Source organism: Mustela nivalis (genome assembly GCF_964662115.1).
Source record: "Mustela nivalis genome assembly, chromosome: 2".
In the NCBI taxonomy this organism is placed as follows: domain Eukaryota; kingdom Metazoa; phylum Chordata; class Mammalia; order Carnivora; family Mustelidae; genus Mustela; species Mustela nivalis.
The window spans coordinates 178,204,234-178,232,215 of record NC_139021.1 but is presented as its reverse complement, the minus strand read 5'-3'; the positions used below and the strand labels follow the sequence as shown (position 1 = coordinate 178,232,215).

Sequence of the window (27,982 nt, the reverse complement as noted above, 5' to 3'; positions counted from 1 at the left end):
TTTTTTCTGTTTCCCCCGCTTGCCTGTCGTCCCAGGGTCACGTGGCTCTTGTGCGTGGCTAATACGTGCTCAGGGCCTAATACAGTGTTTTCCCAAGACAGTGGTTCAGTAAAGCCTTACAGAATCCATGAATGAATAAACAGTAACTGAAGAAAATGAACCACCGAGACCTTAAAAGATCTTTTGGATTTGGAATTGGATAATCATTTTCAAAACATCTTGGAATTCTACTGAAAATGCAGAGAAATGAGTAAACACAAAGCTTCTCTGCTTAATCCACCAAAAGCGATGCAGCAGCAGCAGCAGCAAAGAAACACAGTTTGAGCACACGCACATGTACATGCACACATGCACACACACACGTGCATGCATGCACACATGCACCAGCCCCAAGAGACAGAGCAAGTGAATTCAGCCTCTCTGTGCTCTGCCCTTTGGTCACCTAGAGCTTGGGTCTTATGAGCGTATTTGGCCTCTAGAACACTCAGCTCCTCTAGGACAAGGTGTTAATTGTCTCACACTGGGGTTGGCAAACTTCATCTATGAAAGGCCCAAAAGTAAGTATTCTCGGCTTCATGGGCCATGTGGTCTCCATCCTAACGACTCCACTCTGCTGATACAGCACAAAAGCAGCCACAGACTCTAAATCACGGGCATGGCTCTTTCGCAATAAAACTTTATTTACAAAAACAGATGGAGGGCCAGATGTGGCCTGCAAGCCACAGGTGACCAGCCCTGGGCTCTCCCGCATTGTTACGTACTCGCTAACCTGTCCAACGGAAGCAGTGTATGTCTGTATGTCCCCGCTCCCCGCTCAGTGATGGAGACGGGAGACATTCCGGACGCAGCACCTACATGTTCAGTCCCAACAACCCGGGAACCGCTTTGTCAGAACCATAAATAAGAGTCTTAACCTAATTCCCTGACGAGAGAGCGCCAAAGTGAAAAAAGGCATTACCATATTAAGAGAAAAACACAGCCAAAGAATTTCCTTAACAATCAGCTAACTTCTTGAACCCAGGCCAGAGAACACACACGGGCTCCGGTTTTGATAGTTTGGGGAACTGAAACATTTCCACATTCCAGAAGGAGCTGCAGTCCCAGCAGAAGGGGCCACGTCCCCATCGGCCTCTGGACAAAGGCCGCGCAGAGGAATGAGGGCCGCCGCTCCGCTGCCTGGTTTACATTCCCTGATGAAATATTGATTCCCACGCCCTGAAAATGGTAAAAATCAATACAGTAACAGAAGCCTTGTAACATCAACAGGGGCCTGGGCGCCGGCAGCAAATTCAAGGGCAGCCCTCGAAGCTCCGGCACCCAGAGCACGAGACCACAGATGACCCGCACAGAGGCAGCGGGGGAAAGAACCCGAAATGGAAAAACACAGAAACGAAGTTAGAGGGTGACTACGGCAGTGCCATCGCAGCCCAGGCTCCCAGTCGCTTTACGAGGCTGCGGGACAGACTCCAGGAGATGCGAAGCCGTCTCAGCCCGGCCTCTGTGTTATCTGATTCACTCCTGGACGGCTCCAGCGGCTGAGTCAGCGGCTTCCGACAATCAGGTTGTCTAAGGAGAACGGGCCGGCGGCGGGCATGAGTCACGCCGAGCGCCGCCCCACCCCCGCCCTCGCCACCGTCCCGGGGGCCACCCGGACCCTCCTCGCTGAGGACTCGGGACAGAGTCACGGCGCACCGGGCCAGACCTTGAGACACAGGCCTGGAGGAGACAGAGCCCGCTGAGCAGCTGCTGGCACCTGCACTTCGAAGGCCCAGGGCCACCACGCCCCCAGCCCCCCGGCCCCGAGTGACCCCTGTCCTGAGCTTCAGGGATCAGAAGTGGGCTCAGCAGTAAGAGGACCCTGTGTAAACAGAGCAGCCCCCCGCCCCGCAGTCTTCCTCTTCAGCCACTTCAAACGGCTCTGGCCTGTAGGTGGCCGGCGGCCCGAAGGTGGCCGGGGACGGATGCAGGCCTGGGTGGGGAGGGAAGAAAAATACCTCACAGGCCTCAACCTGGCGGCCTGCACACGTCTCCCTGCCTGCTGGCGTCAGGGGGAGCGCCCACAGGAAACCTCCCTGCCTCGGCCGCACTCCAATTGCCCGAGACCACAGGGCTGCCGGAGCCCGGGCGAGGCCGGGTGTCCGTCCAAAGCGGGCAGCCCCGGGGATCGGATGAGGCCTGGCTGCGGAGTGTGGGCCGGGGAGGTGGGGTGGCAGCCGGCCCCCTGCGCCATCAGGCCCTCATCAGAGAAGGGGCCCCGGGCCTCCCCACTCAGCCATGCCTCAGAGCCGTGGGCCTCACTTCCTCCTGATCAGAGAGTGCTGGGGCCGGTCCTGGGACCCCGCTGTCCCGCAGCGACCACCTGACAAGTGCATCAGGCCGGCGTGTCCCTCCCACTCCAGCAGCGCCCAGAGACCTAAATCAGCAAGTAAGACAACCATCGACTGGGCTAAGTAGATGGGGGTTGGTGGTGAAGAGTGAAATGCGACTGTCCTCAGAGTGGCCGTCCAGTCCGGCGTGGGGATGTGGGGAGCTGCCCTGGGCAGTCGGGGGAAGGGCTGTCCAGGGCAGAATTTCCGGCAGGACCCGAAGAATGGGAAGGGCGGCTCTGGAACAGCTGTGGGGACACAGCCCGGGAGCCATGGCCTGGACCCCAGGAGAGCAGCTCTGGCGCCGGGAGGCCAGAGAGGAGGGGAGGCCAGGCAGAGTGGGAGAGGGGAGGAGGGAGATGAGGCTGGGAAGAGGGGTGCAGGGGTGCCCCATCAGGCCGGGCCCCCAAGGACGTGTGTGAAGGGCAGACAGCACAGGGTCCAAAAGCTGGACTCAGCAAGGGAAGCAGAGGCTTTTCTGCTGGTGCTTCCTCAGGGACACAGCTGGGGCACCCCGCTAACAAACGTGGCTTTCCCCGCTCACCGTCTTCAGCACATGCCCGTACTTCTGTCCTGGAGTCCGGCCTAGAGAGACCAAGTCCCTCTCCTTTGACCCCCCTCTCTCCTTCTCTATCTCTCTCCCTCTCACCCTCTCTTCGAGAACTACTGGGGGGGGGGGGCTGCACAGACAAAATGCTGCCTTTGGATAAAATTTCTGAATGTTCTGCAAACACGGCCCGTGTCATGTTGAACACATTTGGAAACAGTTTGTATCTGAAGCTGAACTCGTCTGCCCTCGAAGCTGCTTTCTATTAAAATGTTTGCATGCACACTGTCCCTGCTTCCTGGCACTGGCATTCCCTCCCCTCTTCCCACAGCGGCTAGCCCCAGGAAAGAGGAGGTGCAAATCCTAGGGCAGGAGCACAGAATGGGCTGTGGGTGAGGGGATGGGCCTACAGGGGGCACCCTCTTCCCCCAACTTGGGATGTGGAGGACAAGGGGACAGACTAGGCCGCTCTGCTGGCGAGCCTCCTTCTGAAAGCTCTTCCGTCTCCAAACTCAGCAGGGAAAGTAAGTGCACATGTGTCTTCTCAGCAGTGAGAAGCAAAAACAGAGTTCTTTGGTCCCCAGCCCAGACATGTCGCTGGCAATCTCAGGCCAAGGGGGGCGGGGGTTCACTGGAGACACGAGGGGAGTTCCAAGAATGGAAAGAAAAGTAGACAGATCACAGAAAGGGAACCCAGCGCCCCGGCGGGGGAGGGGAGGCTGCTCAGCCGCAGGGGCTCTACCAGCATTGCCCATGGGCCCAGGCAGGTTTTGTGAGGCCTCCGAGGGGAAGGCCAGCTGGATCCAGAGGTCCTGTGTCCTGTGTCCACCCCCTGGCCCCAGGAGGGTGGGGCACCATGACTACTGGTCCCACCAAGACTGTCCAGTGGGGGAGACGTAGCCCCCAGTGTAAATGCTAGCTGCTGTTCTCAGGAGACAGGGGTGCTGAATGACAAGGAAGCATGACAACAGATGTCCAGGGTAATTTCTATTCCTTAACAACATCAAGGGACCTCTAGGTGGCTTAGTCAGTTAAGCATCCGACTCTTGACTTCAGCTTAGGTCACCGTCTCAGGGTCCTGGGATCAAGCCCTGAGTCCTAAAATAAATTTTAGAAAGAATCTTAAATTTTATTTCTAAAATAAATTTTAGAAAGAATCTTAAAAAAAAAAAAAAAGTATTGAGAATACCACCCTCAGGAAGGACAATAGCTCTTAAAGTAAGGGACAGCCTCCGAATGAAATCACGACGGTGGGGGCAGGAAACGCGCCCAGGCTAGGAGCCACCAAGTTAGCCACTGAGCTCGCGGACGTGGTGGACAGTCCCGTCAATTTCCTTGGGTTATTAGAAAACAGACTGGGAGGCTGGGTCACAGCCTCATGCGGCAAGGCAGCATTTGGAATGATTTTCGATCCTCAGGCCCAATTTTGTTGGTTCTGTTTGGGCTGCTCTGAGTCGTCCCCCACCGCCCCTTAGCTGTTCCCGAGAGTGACCCAGCGCAAGGCACGCGCACAGCCCGTCCCCAGCCTGCGGTTTATTCGTCCCTGTGCTCAGGCGGACTCAGATCTGCTGGGAGGAGAGGCTCCTTCCATACTGAGCCTCGTTCCAAGCCAGCCTCCGCCCCCTCCTCATAATCAATCATCAAACAAAAGGGAAAGAGCTGGAAGAGATGGTTTTACTCTACCCCCCACCACTTTCCAACCACTATCAGCAAAAAAAAGCAGTTTAGTCAGTGGAAACCAGTCTCTTGTGTGGGTGTCTGCAATTTAATATCCATTCATTTCCGATTCCTTTTTGAAAAGCCACATTTAATTCAACTTTTCAATGTTAAGCATCTTTTTCTCGAGCTAGAAACAGCCCTCAAATACCATGCAGCCGGCACAGGGCTGGCCTCCCGCGGGCAGCAAGGGTCGGGACAGAAACACGGCCAAGATGGTCCACTGAGATCTTTCTTGCCCTGCCTGGACATGTCGGGGATGACACCAAGACCGTCTCCACCTTGGCTCACAATCTGAAAAGAATCTCCCCCCTGGCCAGCGGCGCATTACTGCCCACGCATTCCAAACACAGAATTACTCAGTGGCAGCAGCTCACGCAGATTCTGGGCCAGCGCCGTGCCTGCAGAGAGCCCCACTGCTGGCTGCCTTCCAGGGGCTCGGAATGGGGGGGAGCTGAAAAGTCCTGTGTTTGGCCACAGGATGTGCTATTCTGGCTAGCCTCCTTCCGGTGAGACTACCACATCCTGGACACTTCCTAGCGGCAGGTTCCTAAACAGAGAAGCACCAGCCTTCCCGGCGAGCTATTTAAAGTCCAGCCAGCCCATCCCACCAAAAGGCCAGGTTGCATCCATCCAGTAAGGGCCATGGCCTTGGGGACTTGAGGGTCAGAGGCAGGTTCATTTCCCCACAGCACAGCTGTGTGACTTCGGGCAGGTTACTTAAGCTCTCTGAGCCCCTATTTCGTCCTCTATAAAATGCGGATGATAGAGCCGTCTTGCTGATTAGGTGGACATTACAAATGAAGGCAGAGGCTGGGTCAGGCGGTTGGAGCTCATCAAGCAGAAGTTATTATGATTATGTCATGACCAATAGACACATTTTCAAAGATAGTTATTGCTAGAAATTCCACAGTTACCTAATAGAAGTAATATCTGACTGAGACCTTGCAGAAGGCCAGTTTCCTACACCAACCGCGGAGCCCGTTGCTGTCCTGATGAAGAGCAGACAGAGAAAAAAACAGCCCGTGGGCTCCTACGGTGGTCTGCCTTCACGGTCCACATCCAAGCGAAGGTGTGTAAAGATCTGGTCAAAAGACCCCTCGTGGCTCTCAGTCTAGGATCTTTCCCTGGGCCCACAAGAAGATTCCAGCCTACCGGAAGTCTTCCTTCCTTCCACAGGAAGTCCCGAAAATTACAAGGACATGAAGAAACCAAAAAATGCGACCTCACTGCAAACCAAACCTTGCCTACCGACATCTACCGACAAGTGGGAATTGTTGATGGTCTGGTAGGAACTGGATTTAATTTCAGGTATGAAGTCTTCACTACACAAATCAAACAGGGCAAACATGACTACAAGGAGAACGTTTAAATAAAAAGCAAACCATTTTCAAATACAGCATTTCTCAGATTGAATTCACTGTGTCTCAGTTTAAAAAAAAAAAAAAAAAGGTTTCAAGCACAGATGCTTATCACCTGGGGTGTACACCCTTTCGTGGGAGAGAGCTGTGCACATTAGCATATCAAAAGTTCTGAGAAAGTCTCCAAGAAAGAAATCCATTAGCTCTGCTTTAATTCAAGGTTTCCAAAACTTTTTGAAGAAGGGAGCATTGTTAACACGTCTAGAGGGGCGCCTAGATGGCTCAGTGGGTTAAGGGTCCGACTCTTGGTTTCAGCTCGGGCCATGATCTCAGGGTCGTGGGATCGAGCCCTGCGACTGGCTCTCTGCTCAGTGGAGGGTCTGCTTGGGCTTCTCTCTCTCCCTCCCCCCATCCCTTCCCTTCTCCCTCTCTCAAATCACAGATAAAGCCTACACACACACACACACACACACACACACACGCATGCATGCACACACATCCAGTAACCCTGAAAAACCCCAATTTGGGAGACATGGCTTGTTTTCAAACCCAGTGAAACACATGAATGAATAAAAATGAACACAAAAGAACAAGAGTTGCCTCAGGAATGGAAGGGAGACTCAATATTCACTGCTTACCTACTAATTTCTTTATAAAACTATTGCTTTCTTTTATAAAAATATAAGCTTCCATTTTTAAAACTCGGATCTTACAGCCTGCTTCTTAAAGATGCTTCCACAGGTCCCCCCGCTTTCCCTCACCAGAAGCCACACTCAGTATCTCCCAAATGCTCTCCTCTTGGGGTCCAGTCTTGACTGGTTCTCGGGAATCAGGGTGCTCTAACTTCTCTCAGGCTTTGCCACCTGGAAGCTCCGGTCTGCAGGCAGGGAGCGGACTTACCTCGTGGTCAATTTTGATAAGTGCAATGTCTGCTTTCTCATCCACATCCTTGATTTTGGCTTCGTAGGTTGCACCGTTCTTCAGCTCAACCTTGACCCGATGCTTGTTGGTCACCACGTGGGCGTTTGTCACAATCAGTCCATCTTCAGACACGATAAAGCCAGACCCACTGGCCACCGGCACCTCCCTCTTAGAAAAAGGAAGCCTAGAACCCAGAGGACAGCCCAGTTAAGCCCCAAACACCTTCAGATCAACTGTTCAACGTACTGATTCAGCAACACACATCTAGGAATTTACTTTACATGCCGGGTCTATTTAACCTTCAAAACAACGGAAGGCTACTGATTTTTGCAAGCATCCAAAAATTCCACTTACAAAATATTCTTAGGGACTCTATTCAGAGCTAGAGGTTCTTAAGTGATCTAGAAGGGTCAGAAGGTATATTCAAACAGTCTAAGGGGAAAGCATACTAAGGGTGAAATGTTATCTTCCCGTAGGAACATATTTGGTGGCTCTTGGACATTTCAAAGGGCCCCAGAAACAGCCCTAATGCTTTGCTAATGGCAGCGCGTTCCAGCGGTAGCCTCAGAGGCCATGGGAAAACATGAAGGCCCTCTTTACTTGCGAAACAGCTCAATGTGAACCACGGCAGGAGCGATCTTCTCCACCACGTCGGCAATGAAGTTGTATTTATGGCGCAGACTGTTGGGGTCCTCCGGGCCTGAGAACAAAGCAAAGACAGGACACATCAAGACGCGGTGCTCTGTGCTGTGGCTCCTGAGAAAGACATGGGTGAGAAGGGGCCAAAATACACACCCGGACCTTTGGAACCCCGGACAAGTGAGAACAAAACCCCAGACCTGCACTCCGTTGCAAAGGTTCTCGGGGCTCACAAGGGAACTTCCACTCACGTAAGAGGTAACACCCATCAGAGATGACCTCTTTGCTCTGCTTCTCTCCTCCCAATGGTTTCACTGCAAAAATGCTGACCCAGAGGCACCAGCTGATACCTGGACCTCCTAGCGGCTCCTCGGCAAAGGTGGTGAGGCAAGGGGTCATGGTCACGGTCATGGCACCACCCTCCGCCATGCCCCTGCCAGTTCCCACAGTGCCACAGAGAAGCAGCCACTCCCAGCATGCCACTGCTACCACCACCACCGAGCGGAGAGCTGAGGTGGCTTTGAGGGGATGCCCACTAGACATTACAGACTGAAAAGGCATTAGGGCAAAGGCACAGATCCTGTCTTCCCACTGATCCCACAAGGTGAACAGAGGCCACTGTCCGTCCCCAGAGCAGTTGTCCACTATGCCTTGTTTATTCCAGCCCCCTGGGACATCCCAGGCCAGAAGGCACAAGAGGTGCCTTGATACTATTGGGGGGAGAAAAGAAAGAGAGGGAAATCAAATGACCATAATTTCTATATAAACATACACACAAGTAATTAGCAAACCCCCATTTCAAAGCTACTTTTAGACACAGAAATCCCACATCCCAGTGTAGGACTCTCACCCAGCAAGGCCAAAAAATGGCTTCCACCCACCAGATGCACACACCACGGCATCTGGTTCAGAAACGAGCTTCTGGGAACTCAGGTCCCAGGACACCCATTCTGCGGGCATAGGTGGCAGCAGGGGCCAGTGTGGCCCCCGCAAGTGCAACCCGAGCTTGCAGTCCTGGTCCCAAATCCGTGCCACCTGCACACATCCCTCAACACATCTCTCTCTGCCTTCACAGGCCAGAGGGGTTCTAGGCTAGTCTGCAGCAGAGAACGCACACGCCCTTTCCTTTCTCTCTCCTTGTCTCCCTTGGCCCAGTCGCCTCGCTTAAAGCCACAAAAAGCAGGCTCCAGGGAGGCAGGCTCTGCCCGCCCCGCTACCCATTGGTCCCCCGCAGACACTGGCAGGAAGCTTCCAGAAACTGTTAGAGCAATTTCACAGAGTCCTCTTCTGTCTGTTGCATCGAAAGATTTTAAACTGGGGTTTATATTTTGTGCCTTTCTTATGACATCTTGGTAGGAATTCATTTCTAGCATGTTGTAATTGAGCCATAATGAATAGGAAATAAAGGAAATCTGTTCCTTTGCCACAGATGGTCTAAGGAGCACTGATCTGTCCCCCGCCCCTGTCGCTCCCTGCCACAGCTCACCCGGAAGGATTCACAGCACAACTTTGCAGTTTAAAAAGAAACCACTGGCCTACAAAACTGCCCCTGACTCCCCTAAGGGCATTTGCTCCCCAACCCCAACACGCATGTGCAGAGGTGTACACAAACACACACCCACACTTACACGCTCAGTTGTGAGCATGCACACGTATGTACATGTACACAGGCACGCACACACAGACGTTGTCTCTCTCACACACATACATGTGCATATATATACTCTCCCACTCACATACACACTTGCGCACATGCATGTACACACACTCACATATATGTGTAGGCTCACATGTGTGTACTCTTACACGTGTGCACTCATACACACAGAGCTGCACACACACTCACACACACACTCATATATATACATGCACTAACACACACTTACACTCATACACACACATATCTATATTCACAGACACTTAGAGAGACTCACACCCCAACACGCCTCCCTCCCTGTGGGCCTCTGCCCGGGCTCGGGGCCAGCTGTCAAAGCTGTGACCCTTTCAAGTCCTCTGTGGCCCTCAAAGCTGCATATCCACAGACTTCCATGGCGGCCCCACAGCAGCTGTCCAGATTTTTCCCTCGGTCCCTGCCACGGCTGTGTGACCCCACCAGAGACATCAGCAATGCGACTCATACCACTGGACCCCAGGACATCTCAGGGACGAGCCTGCCTCTCCCAAGCCTTTCCTCTGGGAAGTGAGAGGCCATCCACAAGCAAAGGGCCCCTCTCCGTCCTGGCTACCGGGCTCTCGGCTGCTTTCCTTCCGGGTTGGAATCCCTCTCTTTTTGCCGAGCACGGTTTTCTAAGGTCAGAAAAAGATCAGCACCTACTAGACCAAGAAAACTAATTCGACAAGTTCACAGTAGCATCATCTTATTAGTTTTGCTTTCAAAGTCCTTTCATACAGGATCCTATTTTATTTTCTTCCTTCAGATATCGTGCTTGTATTATATTTAGGGAAACTGAAACTCATAGACCCTAAATGACTTCTCCATAGATACTAAATTTTCTTAATAAAGAGTATAAGTAATAAGAATATCTGGGCAGATCTACCACTTTTCTTCTTAATCCTGGCCCCAGACATACTACCACCATCCTAGGTTTCTATTAATTAGCCTGTTTCCCCAAGTGCACCGAAGGGAGCTATAAAGAAGGTGATAGAAATATTCCCTCTGGCCACAAAACCTGGTGAGCCTCACCCCGAGACAGCTGTAAACACACGCATCTGGGCTTCCTCAGACCAGCTTCCTGGGAAAGGCCAAAAGGAGGTTTAATGCCCAAAGGCCAGAACCTGCAAGGCCGCATGGAGTATCAGAGACTCTCTCAAGCAGGGCCATTACCAGAGTCTTACCAACATTAACTCACTTCCTCTCTCTGACTTCCCAAAGCAGGCATAGGAGAATTTGCCCGCAGTAGGAGTAAAAATGAACATGGTTTTATCCAGCTAGTGCGAGAACCACTTGCTCTCTCACACAAACTAGCGAGAGAGCCTCCAGGACCTGTGCACCCCGGGAAAGCAAGATGGGAGAGCAGGGAAGACACTGGCCTGGGCACCGGAAGACCCAGGGCCCGTCCTGTCTGCCGATGGTCTCCATTTCCCCATCTGTAAAATGGGGCCAGGTGCCTCTAGAATGAGCCGCAAAGTCCATCCGGTCTAGATCCAACATGCTATGATCGAATCCCCTTCCTCTCAGCAAGCTGAAGCAAGATGAAGAGTTTGTGGAATCGGAGACTGGGCGCAGGACTCCGCAGACTGCAGATGAGTAAACAGAAAGGAGAAGCAGGAGGACAGACCATAATGAAAAGCCCAACTGACAAGCCTGAATTGTGCAGCTTAGATGAAAAGCAACCAGGGACCTCCATTACCACCACTGAGTGGACCAGCACCAACAGGAACATGAAATAGAGCAGAAACGAGGAACATAAGGAACAGCAACTAATTGTTCAAACATGGGCAAGATGTCAAACCAAAGAAGTGTTTGGCTTTTCAAAATCCTACTTCAGAACAAGGGATGAACATCTTTCAAGAGCAGCGTGGCTCCGTGTCAGAATCCCGCTCCATGTAAAAGGTTGTCTGTCAAGCTAAAGGACACTGCCACTGCCCCCTAGTCTTTACAAGACCTGGCTGACTCCATGTGCTCTGATCTCAACTGCCGGCCAACTGTCTTCCTTCCAGAGGGGTCAGCCGAGGTGGAGAATCCCCAGAGGTGGACCCAGACTGGCTCTGGCTCTTGATTTATGGATAAGGTGGACCCAGTGTCTAAGTGATGCAGACAGACAGCAGGTTGCGGCATCCAGGCTGCTCAGTACGGGGACAACGGCTGAGAGCACAGACGTGGTATCAAACAGATCAGGGTATGACTCTCCACACAACACTTACCTGCTGTGGGACCGACCCTAGGTATGTCACCTGACTCCCCCAAGAGTTCTCCTCTTGTCCATAAAATGTAATGACAATAACACCTACGGAGTGGTTTTGATGCTGATTTTATAAGGTTCTGTATATGAAGTGCTTGGCCAAGTCATGCCATACAGTTGAAAATTAAAAATAAAAAGAAAATAGATAAAGGTGCCATCCAGTAGGCCGCTCTGGACAGGTGTGAGTGCCACACAGCTCAGTGATACATTAGGGACAGAACTACTCTCCCGACCTTGGCAAATTTGTGTAGGTCCTGGAAACTCCTCCTAACAGAGCCATCGTGGCCACCCCCACAGAGGCAGAGATCAAGGGGAAGCTGTGCAGCAGGCCCATTTTTCTGGCTTTGAGGTTTACCTGTGTTCCCCTGTGTACAAGGCTAACCCACAGCCACTGCAGAAGGGAAACAGGGCACTGGGTCAGCAGAATAATCTGACCTGACATGCAGCGTATCTGTACTTTCAAACTCACAAGCAGCAACTAGCTTGCACCAGAAGACAAATGTAACTCCCTCTACAAAGTGAGGGCCTTGCTTAATTAGGCCAAACCAATGTGGCAGAAGGTAATGAAAATGGGAAGCCTCATGCAGGGTCAAGGTCTGACCCTTCTAACTGTTCTCATTGCTCCATTATGGTACAGAAGCTGGAATTGCTTGGAGTTCATTGACAGCCCACCGTTTACAGAAAGCTGGTGATTCAGAATTCAGAAACATGGGGGTAAAGTGTTTTTTTACATTCCTGATTAATGAAAACAACAGGAAAGACAAAATGACCAATATCATGAATCAAAGAGGAAGCATCACTATAGATCCTACAGACATTAAAAGTATGATATGGAAATACTCTGGACAAAATTGTGCACATAAATTCTACAACTTGGGGAAATGAACAGGTTTCTTTAAAAGACTTCATTTACCAAAGCTCATTCAAGAAAATATAGTTAACCCAAACAAGAAATTGTCTTCGCAGTTAAAGACCTTCCCACAAAGAAAGTTTCATGCTCATGACTCCATGCGTGAATTCTACCAAACATTTAGGAAAGAAAAAATACTAACACTTCACAGATGCTTTCCAAAAATAGAATAGGGAAAACACTACCCAGCTTATTTTATAAACCCGACATTACTCTGACATAAAGCCAGACAAAAGACATTATAAGAAAACTACAGACTAATATCCAACATGAACACAGACCAAATATCATGAAAATGTTTAGTAAACAGAATTCAGCAATTTAGAAAAAAAAAAAAAGAATTCAGCAATTTAGCAAGAAGAATAATATGTCATGACCAGTCAGGATTTATTCCAGGAAAGGATAAATAAGGTTTAACATGAGGCACCTGGGTGGTTCAGTCAGTTGAGTGTCCACGCTTGGCTTTGGCTCAGGTCCTGATTTCATGGGTTATGGGATAGACCCAGGACTCTGCTTGGATATTCTCTCCCTCTGCCCCTTCCCCTGCTCTTGCGCTCTCTCTCTCACTCAAATAAATAAATATGTTTTAAAATAAATACACAAATAAGGTTTAACATTGGAATATAATACTAAGAAAACCCAAACAATTATCCAACAGAGGCAAAAAGATGTGACAAAAATTGAACACTCATTCACAATAAAAACACTCAACAAACTAGAAAAAGAACTTCCTCAACCTGATAAAAGGGATCAATAAGAAACCTAAAACTAATCTCATACTTCATAGCGAAAGATCGAATACTTTCTCTCTAAAACTGAGAATAAGACAAGAACATCCGCTCTTACAACTTCTATTCAGTATTTTACTGACGTCCTGGCTGGAATAATTAAGCTAGAAGAGGAAATCAAAAGCATAAAGGTTAGGAAGGAGACTGTAATACTCTTAGTATTTGAAGATGACGTAATAGTGCATATGGAAGTTGCTTAGGAATCTGTAAATATGCTGCTAGAATAAGTGAGTTTTTCATTGTCACAGGCTAACAGGTCACTATACACAAAACCGTAGTTCTATATTTTAATAATTAACCCTTGGAAAAATTGACATTTTTAAAATATCAATTACAATAGCATCAAAACATTAAATAGGTAGGTAACTATTTAATAAAGTATGTGTAAAACACTGCTGAAATAAATTGTATTTTATTTTATTTTTTCATTTATATGTTAGGCAGTTAACAAACATTACAGTACTGGTTTCTGGAGCAGAATTCAGTGATTTGTTACTTACATACAATACCATGCTCACCACAACAGGTGCCCTCCTTAATACCCATCACCTATCTAGCCCATCCCCTGCCCACCTTTCTCCATCAACCCTCAGTTTGTTCTCCATCGTTAAGTGTCTCTTATGGTTTGTTTCCCTGTCTCCTACTTGCTGAAATAAATTTTAAAAGATCTAAGTAAATCAAGAGATACCCCCTACTCATGAGTCAGAAGTCTCACGATTACGAAGTTACCGATTTTCCCAAAATTGACCTACAGATTCAGCATATTCCCAATGAAAATCCCAGCAGGTGTTTGTGTAGAAATTGATAAGCTATTTCTGAAACTTATGGGGAAAGCAAAAAATATGGGATATCCAAAACAATTCTCAAAAAGAGAAAATCAAATGACTGCCACTATGTGATTTTATTTTAGACTGAAAAACTCTGAATAACTAGGATTAGTAGAATGATGAGTCACAACATTTTACAGGACAGGCCTTTCCATTTAGCTAATAAATATTTATCATTACTGATTTTTAACACAACAAATGACCCACTAAGAGTAGCCAACATTTCTTATAATTTAACGAGTTTTACAATTGCCAGGATTTCATCCAAAAATAACAAATGATTCCTGTCTCCTCTTTATAAACTACTAGGAAAGCACACAACTCCATAAATATTACTTCCTTGGAACCCATGTTCCATGGAGTTTTACAGATAATACTTCTTTAACTATTTTCAACAACTTCCTTACAGGAGGAAAAAGAGATACAGTGTTGCTAAGTTTCATTAATTAGTACCAAAATTAGCATAACAGACACTTCCATTATTAAGTGTTTGCCAAAAAGAGCCCAGCACTAAGTTAAATATTTGACATACATTATCACAGTGAAGAGAATGTGTTGCAGCGGAAATGAAAATCTACAAGGTGGGGACTACGAGTCAACAGATAAACTTTATTTGTGTTTCTAGGAAAAACTTCAACACAAAATCGGGTATGTGCTTTAAAAACATCAAAAGGTGTGCTTTTTTTAAATAGTTAAGGTAAAAATGTCAGATAAAGATTAGATGTGGTGCAGAAAGAAGAGAGAAGTGTTTATGTTTCTAATGCCATAGTTCTCAAACTCTGCCCCAAGGCACCCCGGAGTGCCACAGCAAACTCACAGGATAGTTTAAGTTTTCTGCAGAAACACTGTGCTACTTGATGCCTGCAGGATGAGCTAGTTCTCAGTTTCAAGATCAGACTGCACTATGATCCTTCGGATGATTTTTGTATCTTTGTCACTTTGGAGGCTGGTGGTCACTGTGATTAAAAGCAAATACTGTACAAAAATCAATGTTGAATTTGGAAATGGGCGTGGCAGTGTCCAAGCTAATTTTAAGGCTTAAGAGGCTCTATGGAACCCAGCAGTACACCTAGCCCATCCACAAACAGGTGTGGTTATTGAGTAACAAAATTAAAATTCCATTTTTCCTTTATTTTCTTTGCAAGTGACAATTATACTGCAAAGACACTAACACATATTTATTTCTTGGGACTTAATTACTTGATGAATAAAACCATTAGGTATTTCTTTTGGCTGAGGAGGTACCACGAAAAGATTACTGAAACACTAAGGGTGTCACGAACCATGAAAATCTGGGGACCTCTGCCTGACGCCTCTGGGCTCTCTCCAGCAGAGGGTCCCAAATCCCAACACAGTTGCAATAATTCAGAGCAAAAGTGGATTTACAGTGAAGGGTAAAGGTAAACACTGGCCCTGCGAGGGGCCCTAGCAAAGCATTCAGTTGTCAGATACTTTTTGGAAAATAATTAATAAATAACAAAAAAAATTTATAAAAATATTTAAACTGTAGTTGGTTGAGGTGACTGTCTCCTTCTCTCTGCCACACATCTCCTGTCCTATCAGAGCAATTGTAGCATTTGGGGATGGGCCTAAACAGTCAAACTGTAGAGTCATTTTGCTTGGGTTTCATTAGATACACTTATGTGCTTTGAAGTCACTTCTGCATTTCTATCCTGGCTCCTAGTACAAGCCAGAGATTGTACAGGGTATGGTGTCCTGGCCTGGAAGTACATAGTAGTGGGGAAATATACCAGAGGAAAGACTAAATTAATAATAATAATAATAATAAATCTTTCTATTCTCTCCCTAGGAAATACAAACTCACTGTCCTATGAAAAGATGGTTGAGTCTATAGCCCCAAAAATATATAGGGAAGGGAAGGTATTTTATTTTTTTAATTTAAAAAAAAAAGATTTTATTTATTTATTTATTTATTTATTTATTTATTTGACAAGGAGAGAAAGAGTATAAGCAAGGGGAGCAGCAGCAGACACAGAGGGAGAAGCAGGCTCCCCGCTGAACAAGGAGACTGATATGGGGCTGACCTGAGCCAAAGGCAGATGCTTAATCTTCTGAGCCCCCCAGGTGCCCCGGGAGGGAAAATGTTTTAAAGGTGAAAGTATGTTTGGCATTTAATGACAACATCATGACATTTTTCTGGGTTTTTGGAGTCTGTAGGATTTTCTTATTTTGAAAAACTTGTAATTTAGGGCAGTTTGTTTTTTCAATCTAAATAAAGATCATGTCCATGCCTAATGTTATATTTATAGTTTGGAATTTTTTTCCAAAGAGGGTCCCCCAAACTGTATGCCTTTCAGACCCCATAAAACCCAGACCTGCCAACAGAAAGGCAGGAGTGCCAACCCTACCCAAGTAGCAGGCCTGAGTCCCACAGGTTCCCAGGTCTCAGGCCCTCTGGAGCTCATGACAGCTGGCAATGTAAGGGGGTGGGGGGACCCCTGACCTACACTTACAGGGTGCACTGCCTCGGCCACCAGGACTCTCAGTCACCGACCAGAGAGCATGGCCAGCATGGGAAGCATCCGCTTTAGAAGGACCAAGGGAGCCCTCCAGGCCCTCTCTGGCAGTCCCAGGAGAACCCCAGGGCCACCCCGGCTGGGGGCAGCTGCCTCAGACCTGGCTCCAGGAATCCTAGCAATGGATCCTGGACACCTTGTCCCTGTTCTGGGCTCCATCCTGCCTTCTCCAGACAGACCCCGCCACCCCGATCTGACACTTGGAGTGTCAGGGATGGATGGAATGCCAGGCAAAGCTCCAACCCCAGTAGATTCCTAGCAGGGTCAGCGAGGCTGGGAAAGGTCCCAAGGCTCCCATTGGTGCCAGGATGACGCCTGAGCCAGACTGGGCCTCTCAGATCCTGATTCTGCCCCTTCACAGCCGTGTTACTTCACACAGTGACCCTGTCTGAGCCTCAGTCTCCTGTTCTGCAAGATGGAAATAATACCACCTCCTCCAGGCCGTGCCGAGTCCTAAGGGAGAGAACGCACACAAAGCCTGGCCTCAAGGCCATGATCACCTCCCCGCTCTCACAAGGTGTGCCACTGTCCAGGTGCATTTCAAGGCTCCGAGGGCCTCTTCCCACACTTCTCAGGCCTCTCAGAATCCCGTTTCAGCATTCTAATTCAGGCACACCTGACCCATTTTCAGGTGTCTCCCCAAAACGATAGTTATGACCTGGGGTGCATGAACTTATTCAGGACCCCCAGGCTGGTCTCCATCACATGGGCACAGCTCCCTCCTCCAGAGGGGGCTCTGATTCCCCAACTCTCTGTCCCATGACTTCTTGATGTACACTCTCCATTGCCTCAAACTTCTCACTGGCCTCCAAGACACCACGCACCACCCGACCTGCCTGCACTCACCCTGTTTGTCTTCCTGCCTGGATCCTCGTTCTCCCAGACAGCTCGCCAATTCCTACCCAACCCGCAATGTTGGCAATCAAATAATAAAACCATAATCTTACTCATTTATTGAGCATCTACTATGTGTCAAGCCCAACGCCAGGCACTCCGTAAACATTACCTCTAGTTATTCCTGCAGCCTGAAGGAGGATCTTATGCCCAGTCTACAGAAAGATGGAAAAATGGAAGAATCAGAGAAGTAAGGCAGAGGAGTGGAACATGTGACTCGTGTCCTCGGAGCCGGCAAGTGGCACAGGTGGGAGGCTACCCCTCCACTCTGCAGCCGGAGCCTCCCCTCCAGGTCCTTCCCTCGGCCGCCAGCCCCCTGCAGCCCCCGCAGCTGTAGGAAAATGCCTCCCACTTCCATGCCTGAGAGCTCAGGGCCGGAACTCAAGATTCACAATCCAACCTTGGCTTCCAACAAGAACAATCGTGCCTTCCAGTTTCTCAACAGAATCGAGAAGTAGAGCTAATTTGGAAAACAGAACACAGTGTCTTCGAGGGAAAAGAAATGAATCCCCCTTTATTCACAGGGTACGGCATGTTCCCAAAATTTAAATCAGTTGCAAGAGCAGATTGATCAAATCACTGGCATTTTAATGCGCTGTTCAGGACGGGAGAGATGATTTGCAGGGCCCCGTGCAAAACAAAAACGCAGGGGCTCCTTGTTCCAGAGTACGGAGAAATCCAAGAGGGGGACAGCAGAGCGTTAACCCGGGTATGGGGTCCTTCTGAGCACGGACTGCACGGACTGCACACCTGCGTTTCAATTTCATTTGATTTAAAAGCCGAGGGGCGGATGAAGTACTGGAAGGCAGCACGTGCTGCTGACCGGGATGCTGAATCCGGCCAAGCCCAGGAGCCCGCAGGCAGTCTTCAGGAGCTGATGGACACTCCACGCGCCAGGAGCCCCCCACCCCCTACCCCGCCCTCCATGGTCCAAAGCTCGGGCACTGCTCACACACGCGGGAGGCACATGACCTCGCAAGCCCCTTGGGCTGAAGGTTTCTCAACTTTAAAATAAGGAGGCTCGATGGGGTGGCTTCCCAGATCCCCCCCCCCCACACCAACTCTCAAAGAAAAAGAAAGACATCACTTGTAATGTTTCACCTAATTGCTACAACTTTAAGTGCCACTGAAGCTATGGGCCCTTTTCGCGCCTACAAATCATAGCGCAGCCCAGTTCCCACAGTCGGCAGGATGCGGGGGGGAAGGACAAGAAACATGAAGGAAGAAACTCAGCCAAAAAGGCCAGAGTCAGCCAGGGCCTGCTGGCCATGGGACCACAGGAGGGCGGCTGGGGACAACTCGCCCTCCTCTCGCCCCGGCCCCCATGCTGCCATTCCAGCCGCCTCTTCCTTCTGTCGCATGGGCACAAGTGACAAAAGAAATAAGATCCCTTCAAAGGCAAAGGCACAAAATGCAGTGCACAGAATTTGGACATGAAGGCCAATGGACAAAATGTCCCCGTTTTCACCTGCAGGGCCAGGAGCCCACCACCCCCTACCCTGTGGTGATGGAGAGAGGTAACCATCCCTGAGATGCCAGCTTGGACCACTGCTCTAGACTCAAGGTCCAGCCCAAAAGCTTTCCCCAGACTGCCGGCAAAAGCACAGCCAGCCGGGCTCCCCCCGACTCAGCAACTATAACCAAAGAAACAACCACAGCATGTCCCAAGCCGGGTGTCCTAAAGTATTTAGTCTTTCAGAAGGGCTCACTTGCTTGAGGGGTCTGGGACACACTCCTGAGCAGTCATCAGCCACCTGCACACAGCCCCCACACCCAGAACATGAGCCCCCCATGTGAGGTCCTGCTTCTGGAGCTCCAAGTACCAGCTTCAGTTCAGGGCACAGGCCACTGAGACCCCGGAACGTATGTCCACAGGGGTGCGTACTGGAGGCCGTCCTCTTTCTCATCATTAGATGGTCCAAGGGGCACATCTAACGTTTCCTTGTCCCTAGCATGGCCAAATTAAAAATAACTACCAACAGGCTACTTGCTGGGTAAGTAGATTTGGGCCCAAATCCAGGGGGGATCTCCAAGAGAAACTGACACCCCCAGCCCATGACCTGCTCTCCCACCTGCCCTGTTCTGCTCAGTCTGGCACCTTCACAGAGAAGCCAAGGGAGCCCCGCAGGGGGAGAGGGGCTGGGTCCAATGCTTTGCGCTCCGATGCTCCTCCTACTTCCCCAGCACGGCACTGTCCTGAGCCCAAGGTCCCCACACTTCTGGGGGTGCAACAGCAGAGAGACAAATCAGAGAATGCGAGGGCAGCAGGCCGAGGCCAACCAATAGGGAGCGCCCACCCTGGCCCATAGCTATGACGGCAAGAACAGCATGCTTTCGCACAGTAACGGGTTTCCCCCGCCCTGCTTGCCACCTCAGGCCTTTTTTTAAAAAAAAGATTTATTTATTTGACAGAGAGATCACAAGTAGAGAGAAAGAGAGAGAGAGAGAGAAGCAGACTCCCTGCTGAGCAGAGAGCCCGACTCGGGACTCGATCCCAGGACTCCGAGATCATGACCTAAGCCGAAGGCAGCGGCTTAACCCACTGAGCCACCCAGGAGCCCCACCTCAGACCTTTTGATGTCAGAACTGGAGCTGGGCTCCACAACTCTGCAGGCACAGGCATCCGAAGCCGGAGCAGGACACCGGTCCCACCTGTGCAGGTGCGTGGGGAAGGGAACAAGAAGCAGGCAGTTAACTAACCTGACACCGTGCAGCTGGGAGGGAAGCCGGTCCACATTCAGGGAGGGCGAGGGGGATGGTTTTTCACTAAGAAAAGCTCTCTTTGTGAGGTTGCATGATGAATTCGAGAATGACCGTGAGAGGGGCGGGGGCAGGGCAGCCAAGGCGGGTAGAAAGAGAGGCAGGCATGAACCAGACGGCAGGAAAACAGAATGCTTCCTCCTCTAACGGAGAACTTTCATGACTTTCTCCCTAAGGGTCAGCAGAGAAATCCATTTAAACAGGTTCCTAATGGGTAAGGGGTCATGACGTGCAAAGAGGCTGAGGCCTTGAGTCTGCAAGAGTGGTTGCCTGTGGGGCGGGGGGGAGAAGCAGAACCCCGTGAAAGCAGCAAAGATGCCCCAGTTTCTCCATGTTTTCAGTTTGAGGGGCTGCATTCCGTCTGTCCCACGCAGTCCCATTCCAAGGACACTTGTCAGTCACGGCTCCAACCCAGGGGCTGGCCCAGCGCTGGTCTGGCTGTGGAGGCAGCCGAAACAGAAGCGAGACTTTGCACATTCCGGGAAACCAGACCCCCATTCTAATCAGTGCTGTGGCTGCAAATTCCAGGGCCCCGGGGGGCCCCGTGCAATGAGGTTTCTCTGAACCTTGCAGAGAAAAGGCACAGGAGGGACAGAGAGGCATCACTTGGCTGTGGCAAAGGCAAGAGGCTGAGTTCTAGAATAAACCTGAAAATCCCGTGCATCAAGTGCACCAACGGGAGCACCAGGCAGCAAATCGGAAGACACCGTCGGGGAGTCAGACTTCCCAAGGCCAAAGGCTCTTGGACCTCTTCTTGTTAAAATAAACTGAATTCACAAGTAGCAACTGTTCCTTTATCTTTTTTTTTAAGATTCGAAATTGGAGGAGGGACTCCCAGACTCTCTGTCTTCTGCACAGAAATAAAGAAAGAAAATTCAGGAGGGCTCTGTGTGACCTATTTCTTGCCTCATCGTGAATAAAGGAGGAAGAGGAGGCGGAGCCCCGGAGCCTGGCCTCGATTTCCAGCCCACACTGGCACTTCTGAGCGCTGGCAGCCCCTCTCTTTCCGGAGCAGGCTCCCAGACGGCTGAGAGTGGGAAAAGCTCGTCTGACGCCAGACCTCAGCCTGCGAATCCGTCCCCCGTGTCCACGGTGCCCTGAGCGCCGAGCCGTCCGCCGAGCCGTCCGCCGAGGCCAGGCCGAGGCCGCAGCAGATGGTGCTGGAAAGACCAGGGCAGGTGAAACGAAGGAGCACAAACCCTGACTCTGACCCAAACAAGGCTGGGACAGGTCTCTCCCGACCCCCTGCTGGCTTTCGGGGGCGCCCGGCCAGTTGGCTGCAAAGCCCTACAAATTCAGCCACAAGCATGGCTCAGCTTCAATGGTAAAATGTGCCTTTTCCAGAACAATGTGTCTATGTTTAATGGTGCCTGTCATTGCTAATCACTTTGCAGTTTCATTGCCCCCCCGCCGCCGCCTCCCAGATAAAGTCCTTCCTTGCACACCACAGTGAGGGCCTGGGTTTGGTCAGTATTGTTGCCTTGGACATTCTTTCCTGACCTATTGTATGTATTAGGAAAAAAAGTCTCCAATCCATTCCCTCACACAATTTTTCCTTTTCCCGAAGTCTCCGGAATGCCCAGTATGTGTGTCTTTTATTACCATCAGGGAAACAGCTGACTGCTCCGTTCACAAAAACACTATTAGCGTTCCCCTTGATAAGCATCTGGCTCCGGTCTGGACCTTCCCAGATTTCTCATCTGGGTTCTCTTCCTGCTCCCACTGCTCCTGGTTGTGATGTCTGGAGGGGCCGGGAAGGTTCAGGCTCCGTAAGCCGCAGGCTGGGAGGAGATGGTTGAGTTGCTCAAGGGGCCTGGGAGACTGGGAGACACCCTCCTCGGCTGTCCTGGGTCCCTTCCCACAGCCCCCTGGTGGCGGGGGGGTGGGGGGGTGGGGAGGGGGGTGGCTGGGATTGGTTGGAGGAACAGGAAGGGACAGGGAGGGATGTGACCAGAGAACCACCGCCCCCCCACGCCCATCCAGGAAGGGGACAGGTCCTCCTGAGACGTGCCCCACACCCATTCGTGATGAACGCGACCCTCCGGATCCGAGGAGGAGAATGAAGGTAACTTGTAAAACTGACAGAAGCCAGAAGGAATCTTTGGCTCGAGAAAGACGTGAGACGTGGGCCCTGAGACCCTCCAGACAAGCCGCTTCCTCTCTCCGGGCCCCCGTTACCTCAGCGCTGAGATGATGAGGGGCTAGGCCACACCATTTCCGACATCCTTTCCAGCTCCCAAAAAAGGTATATGATCTAATAAACCTGAAAAACGCATTCCCTGATCTTTTCCTTTTAGCATATTAATTCCAGCCATATAGAATATTCCTGCTTTCAACACTGGCTTCCCGTGTCCCATGCTCGGGTTTCTTCCGACAGAACAAGCCAGGGCCGCTGCCTGAGTTCAGACTTTTCAACGTGACCTTCCCGGCTGGGATTAGAATCTGCCGTCAGGAAGAGGAGATACAATAAAAAGTCTGGCCTTCCCCTGTCGGGACAACAGAACATGAGGCAGTCATAAAACGGAGTGCTCAGGAACGCCACATGAATGGACCTTGAAAACAACACGCTAAGTGAAACAAACCAGCCACCAAAAACCACATATTGTGTGACTCCGTTAACATAAGATGTCCAGAACAGGCAAATCCACAGGGAGGGAAAGCAGATTAGTGGGTGCCCAGGGCTGGGCAGGGGGGGATGTATGGGGTACGTGCTAATGGGTACTGGGTTTCTTTGGGGAGGGATGAAAATGTTCCAGAATTAGATCGTGGTGATAGCTACACCCCTCCGTGAATATAGGGAAACTGTGAACCATACACTTTCAGAGGGTGAATTTTATGGTATGTGAATTATGTCTCAATAGAACTTGCAATAAAAAAAGAAAAAATGTCACTTGTTCCTTTTTTACTCTTTTAATGTGACTACTAGAAAGTTGGATTTTATCTATGTGGTTTATGTTATAGTTCTGTCCATGAGTACAAAAAAGTCGAATAAACATATTCTTCGCTTTTCAAAACAAACAAAAGCATTCTGGTCTCCTCCTACATCCTGGGGAGCCTTGGTATCCGGGAGGCTCAGTGTGGAAAGGCCTGGGCTGCGTGTCCTTCCAATCACTCATGTTCTCAGTCATAGTCTGGCTTGTGACGTCGGACCTTCCCATCCCCTGGCTGGTCCTGGCTCCTCACTAAACACATTAGGGAGTCTACTTCTCTCTCCTTCTTCCTCGGACTCTGTCCATTGTTCGTTCCCCAGCCCCTCTCTCTCAAATAAATAGATAATAACCTTAAAAAAGAAAAAAAAGCATCCACCTGAGAATAAAGATCAACCAGGTAATTAACTCACTAAGCAGGATGATTCCTTTTATACTTTCCTTTCTATTTGTCTTGAAGGATTTCTCTCAGGGAAATTTATTTTTGCCTGCCTCAACTATCAGTGACTTAAGAGACTGATAATTGTATAGCTGATGGCAACAAATACGGGTAAAATCCTCTTGGAAAACAACCTGGCAACATACACCAAGGGGCATCAAAAATCCATATCCGTCCATCCAGTCATCATACTTCTTTATTTTTTTTTAAGATTTTATTTATTTATTTGGCAGACATCACAAGTAGGCAGAGAGGCAGGCAGGGAGAGAGGGAGAAGCAGGCTCCCTGCTGAGCAGAGAGCCCAATGCAGGGCTCCATCCCAGGACCCTGAGATCATGACCTGAGCTGAAGACAGAGGCTCTAACGCACTGAGCCACCCAGGCGCCCCAGTCGTCATACTTCTTAAAATCTACTCAAGGGAATAACCCCAGATACAGAAGTAACAATGAACACGGAAAGGTTCATTCCAGTGTCACTGGCAGCGGCGGCCACAGATCAATGGACACGAGGCCGGGACTGGTCTACCAGACGCTGGTGATGCTCAGGACGGAGACGATGAAGCTGCCGGAATTGTGGCTCTTTTTCTGTTTTTCGTTATTTCTGATGTAATTAAACTGTATTTGCAACCTTAAGAAACTGATACAGTAAAATATGTCATCAAAAGTATGAATGCGTTTCCCAAGGTATCTACACAGGACGGTAAAAGAAACTAAAAAGAGCGTTTATGCCAAGAGAAGGGAAGCTTGGTATATTCATCTCAAAGAAAATCTAACCACAGCTTAAAAGGCACGGAAGCACCTCAGCCCTGACCTATCTGGCATGTCCACCAGGATATTTGTACTCTTTTTTCCCCGTCAGCAAGAGCACTGTAATTACGGTTCAAGGACATTAATAATATGTGCTCGGAACTCTTGAAAGGGGAAATCAGTCATTACAGGGATAGATTTTGGGTCATCTTCCAACCCAAGGAGACTGCTTGTCGGCGGGCGGGAGAGGGGGACGTTTCCTTGAGCCTCATTCCGGGAGACTAAGCAAAAGTACCCATTGTTCCTCAGCCTCATAGAAAAATCGTCTAGATTTTTCTCATCCGTGCCCTCCCATCCATCCCGCCTGCTCCAGCAGGAAGGTGTGGCGGAGGCGGGAAGGCCTCAGGGGCTCTTCCTTGGGCCTCAGCACAGAGTCTCCATGGGCTCCCCTGCTGATGGGTGGGGTTCGTTGTGAGAGGCATGCTCCCTTTGGGTGACTCCGTTTCCCCATCCGTAAAGTGAAGGGTTGGGCTGCAGGACCTGCCAGGACCTTCCACACCCAGGTTTCCAGTCCGTGGGTGAGTATGGCCAGCCACCAGCGTCACTGCAGCGAAGGCGTTGTCCTTGTCCATAGGACCCCCGAAAACAAGCAAATGGAAGTTGCTGTAGTCAGAGACCGTTGCTGAGGCACACTGATATTTTTCAGAAGATGAAGAATTATCGGGCTGGCCAGTGATGGGGACCCCAAGGGCACAGGCTGTGTATGAGCGTACTGTGTGACCCCATGTGCAGAAAGGAATCAGAGCATGTGGGTCTTTTCTAGATGATCTCACATGCTTGACCTTCCTCCTGTACCTTCTGTTATCAGATTTCTCCTACTGGGTTTTTCCAATAAGGGCGGAGCCATGTGCGGCTATATTTTTCGAGGCCAAAATGTCAAGAGAGTGAAGAAGTTCCCAGCTGGGACTAAGGAACCTCAACTTGGGCCATTCCTTGACCAGCAGTTGTTCAAAAGAAACTCAGGCTGAGAAAATAGAACGCAGACCACGGGGTCCCTAAAGACACAAGAGACGGTGGTGTGCCCTACAATAATAGTTGGGGTCCTAGCATTTTGAACCAAAGTGCCCTTCCTTTGGAGCTGATGGTAGCGGACTCTTGCCTTTGGCCTTCTGAAATAGAGGATCAGTGCTTGCAAACAATTCAGTGACCTTGGCCAAGAGCTATGGTGTCTCAGTGGGATAACATGCCCTGAAGAGACCTGTGTCTTTTTTTTTTTTTTCCGATTTTATGTATTTATCTGGGAGCCTACGATTGGTGGGGAGAGAAAGCACACATACCTGAGCCAAGGGCAGAGGGAGAGGGAGAAGGAGACTCCCGGTTGAGCAGGGAGCTCGACACGGGGCTCCATCCCAGGACCCTGAGATCACAACCTGAACCGAAGGCAGATGCTTGACCGACTGAGCTACCCAGGTGCCCCCAAGACCTGGGTCTTGACACTCAGGAAGCCTATGACTTTTTCCATCCTTCCGGCTCCACTGCTTGGTGCTGGTTCTACCAGGAGTTCCAGAGAGTCTGGAATTGCCAGTCAGAGGTCCTAACTCCTTTCAGCTCCGATGCGCCAGGACTCCCAGGTGACAAAACACCTTCCCAGCCTGACCCTCACAGTGTTCCTCTGAGGTCTCCGAGGCGGCATCCTTACCCCCACATCATAGATAAGGAAACTGAGGCTGAAGGGAGTTAGTAACTCCCCCAAAAGTTCCGAGGGGGGGCTAGAACATGTGTTTCCCAGGACACTGGCAGGTCATAGAGGAGATAGCAGATCAAGGTTTCAGAATAGACTCAGGAGACGTCAACGCCCCTCTTTCGGGAACTGACAGACCAAGCAAGTGGAGAATGAGTAAGGCCGGAGTTGACCTGAGCAACATTATCAGTCTGCCAGACCTAACTGGCATTCGCAGAACACCCCACCCAACAACAGCAGAAGATCCTGCTGTTCACAGGGAACACTCACCAAGGCAGACCACATTCCAGACCAGAACACACACCCTAACAAACTTAAAAGAACACAAATCATACGAAGTATGTTCTCAGGCCACAGTGGAACTGAACTAGAAATCAATAACAGAAAGATCGCTGGAAACCCCCCAAATACTTGGAGATTAAGTCACATGCTTCCAAATAACACTCGACACAGAGAAGTCTCAAGCCATGGTTTGGGAGTGCGGCAGGCCCGGGGCCCAATCCCGGTGCTGCCTCATCCCTCCCGGCTGGCCTTGGATGGTTACAGTCCCCTGCTGGGGAGTGGACCGCCACTCAGCCAGGCCGCAAGGACAGTGCCCCTCCCTCCCCCGGTGTGTCCAGCATGTGCCCTGAGCATGGGTGGTCACCCAGGCAGGCCCTAACTTGGGCAGCACAGCGCCCCCTCCCGGAGAGCACCTAGTGGCCGTAGCTGTTCGGGTCATTGTTCTGCCGGAGCTGTTCCCCAACCCCCCTGCCTGTCATACTGCCCTCCCCTGGGTCCCCCCCCACCCCGGCTGGTTCGCTCTGCCAGAGAAAAGCAGATGCGTCCGCTCTACACTGAGGCTTCTCTTCTCTCCATCCGTTTGGCGGCCACCTGCCTGGGCATCCCCGCCAGGCGGAGCTCTCTGTGTCCATCCATCCCCAACAAGCGGCGGACGCCACTCGGAATACTGACACCAAAGACGGGGCTCTCCTAGCCATGGGGAGAGGGATGACTCAAGTGCTAGATGAGCCAGGGAAATCTCACCCGAAACTGTGTGAAAGGGAACTCTACTGCACATCTCGCCAGACCCCGAGGAAAGGAAAAAAACAAAAAACAAAAAAACAGCTCATCACACACATGCACACAGATCTACTGTCTTCTTTGCAAGATCTGATTGCATAACTCATGAAAAAGAAGTTTCCTGAGGCTTGAAAATCTTGCACAAGGCTCTGACTCATTTAGACAGGACTTACTCAAGTTTGAAACTTATCAAAAATTCCAGCCACAACAATATGCACCCCGAAACCATCCTGAGCCCAAGGAGACAGGCTTGGCCCCTGGTAAGGGACCAGCTGCTGTCACATGAGGCCATGGAGGGCTGTTTAATGTGCTTAGTTGACAATTTTGTCCCAGGAATCTCAAATCACAGGGTACCCATAGGCTCCTAGGCTTTTCTCCCCCCTTAAGATGTGACCATTCTTTCCATGGGAGGAGCTCCTAAAACATGGAAAGCAAACCAAGGATTATTCAAGAAGGTCTGGGGGCCTCCACGCTGTCTACTGCTATCCCCTGAGCATCACAGACCCCGCGGAGGGTTAACAGGTTCACACCTGTTAAATCCCAGGTGTTCCAGCTCTTCTTTCTAGGAAGTCACACACTTGTCAATGATATCTCAGCAAGGACCAGGGGTTTCAGGGAGTGACAGACAAAGTGGTGTCTGAGTCCCTGGGCCTGGAGAAACTCTCTAAACATATTTACTGGCAACTTCTAAGTCAGCCCGCAGGACACATGTCCGTTACCTAACCTTCCTTCCCTGCCAGGCCTTCTCTAACCCATCCCCAACCCTACTCCCGGTGGGGAGGGGGGCACGATCATTCTAGCACTTCCCCCACTGAGCCGAAGCCTGGTTGGATGCCTCAGTGGTGATGGCAGTTACTATGAGGACAGCTAATACTGAC

The 27,982-nt window shown here is 50.1% G+C and overlaps 1 protein-coding gene across 1 annotated transcript in view; it reads right to left on the bottom strand.

Annotated features, from left to right (window-relative positions):
* Positions 1-27,982, bottom strand: part of HTRA1 (HtrA serine peptidase 1) — a 49,621-nt gene that overhangs the window by 15,470 nt on the left and 6,169 nt on the right. The window contains 2 exon segments of the mRNA XM_082722703.1: positions 6,891-7,095; positions 7,512-7,611. Of these exon segments, the coding sequence (XP_082578829.1) occupies positions 6,891-7,095; positions 7,512-7,611 (305 nt within the window).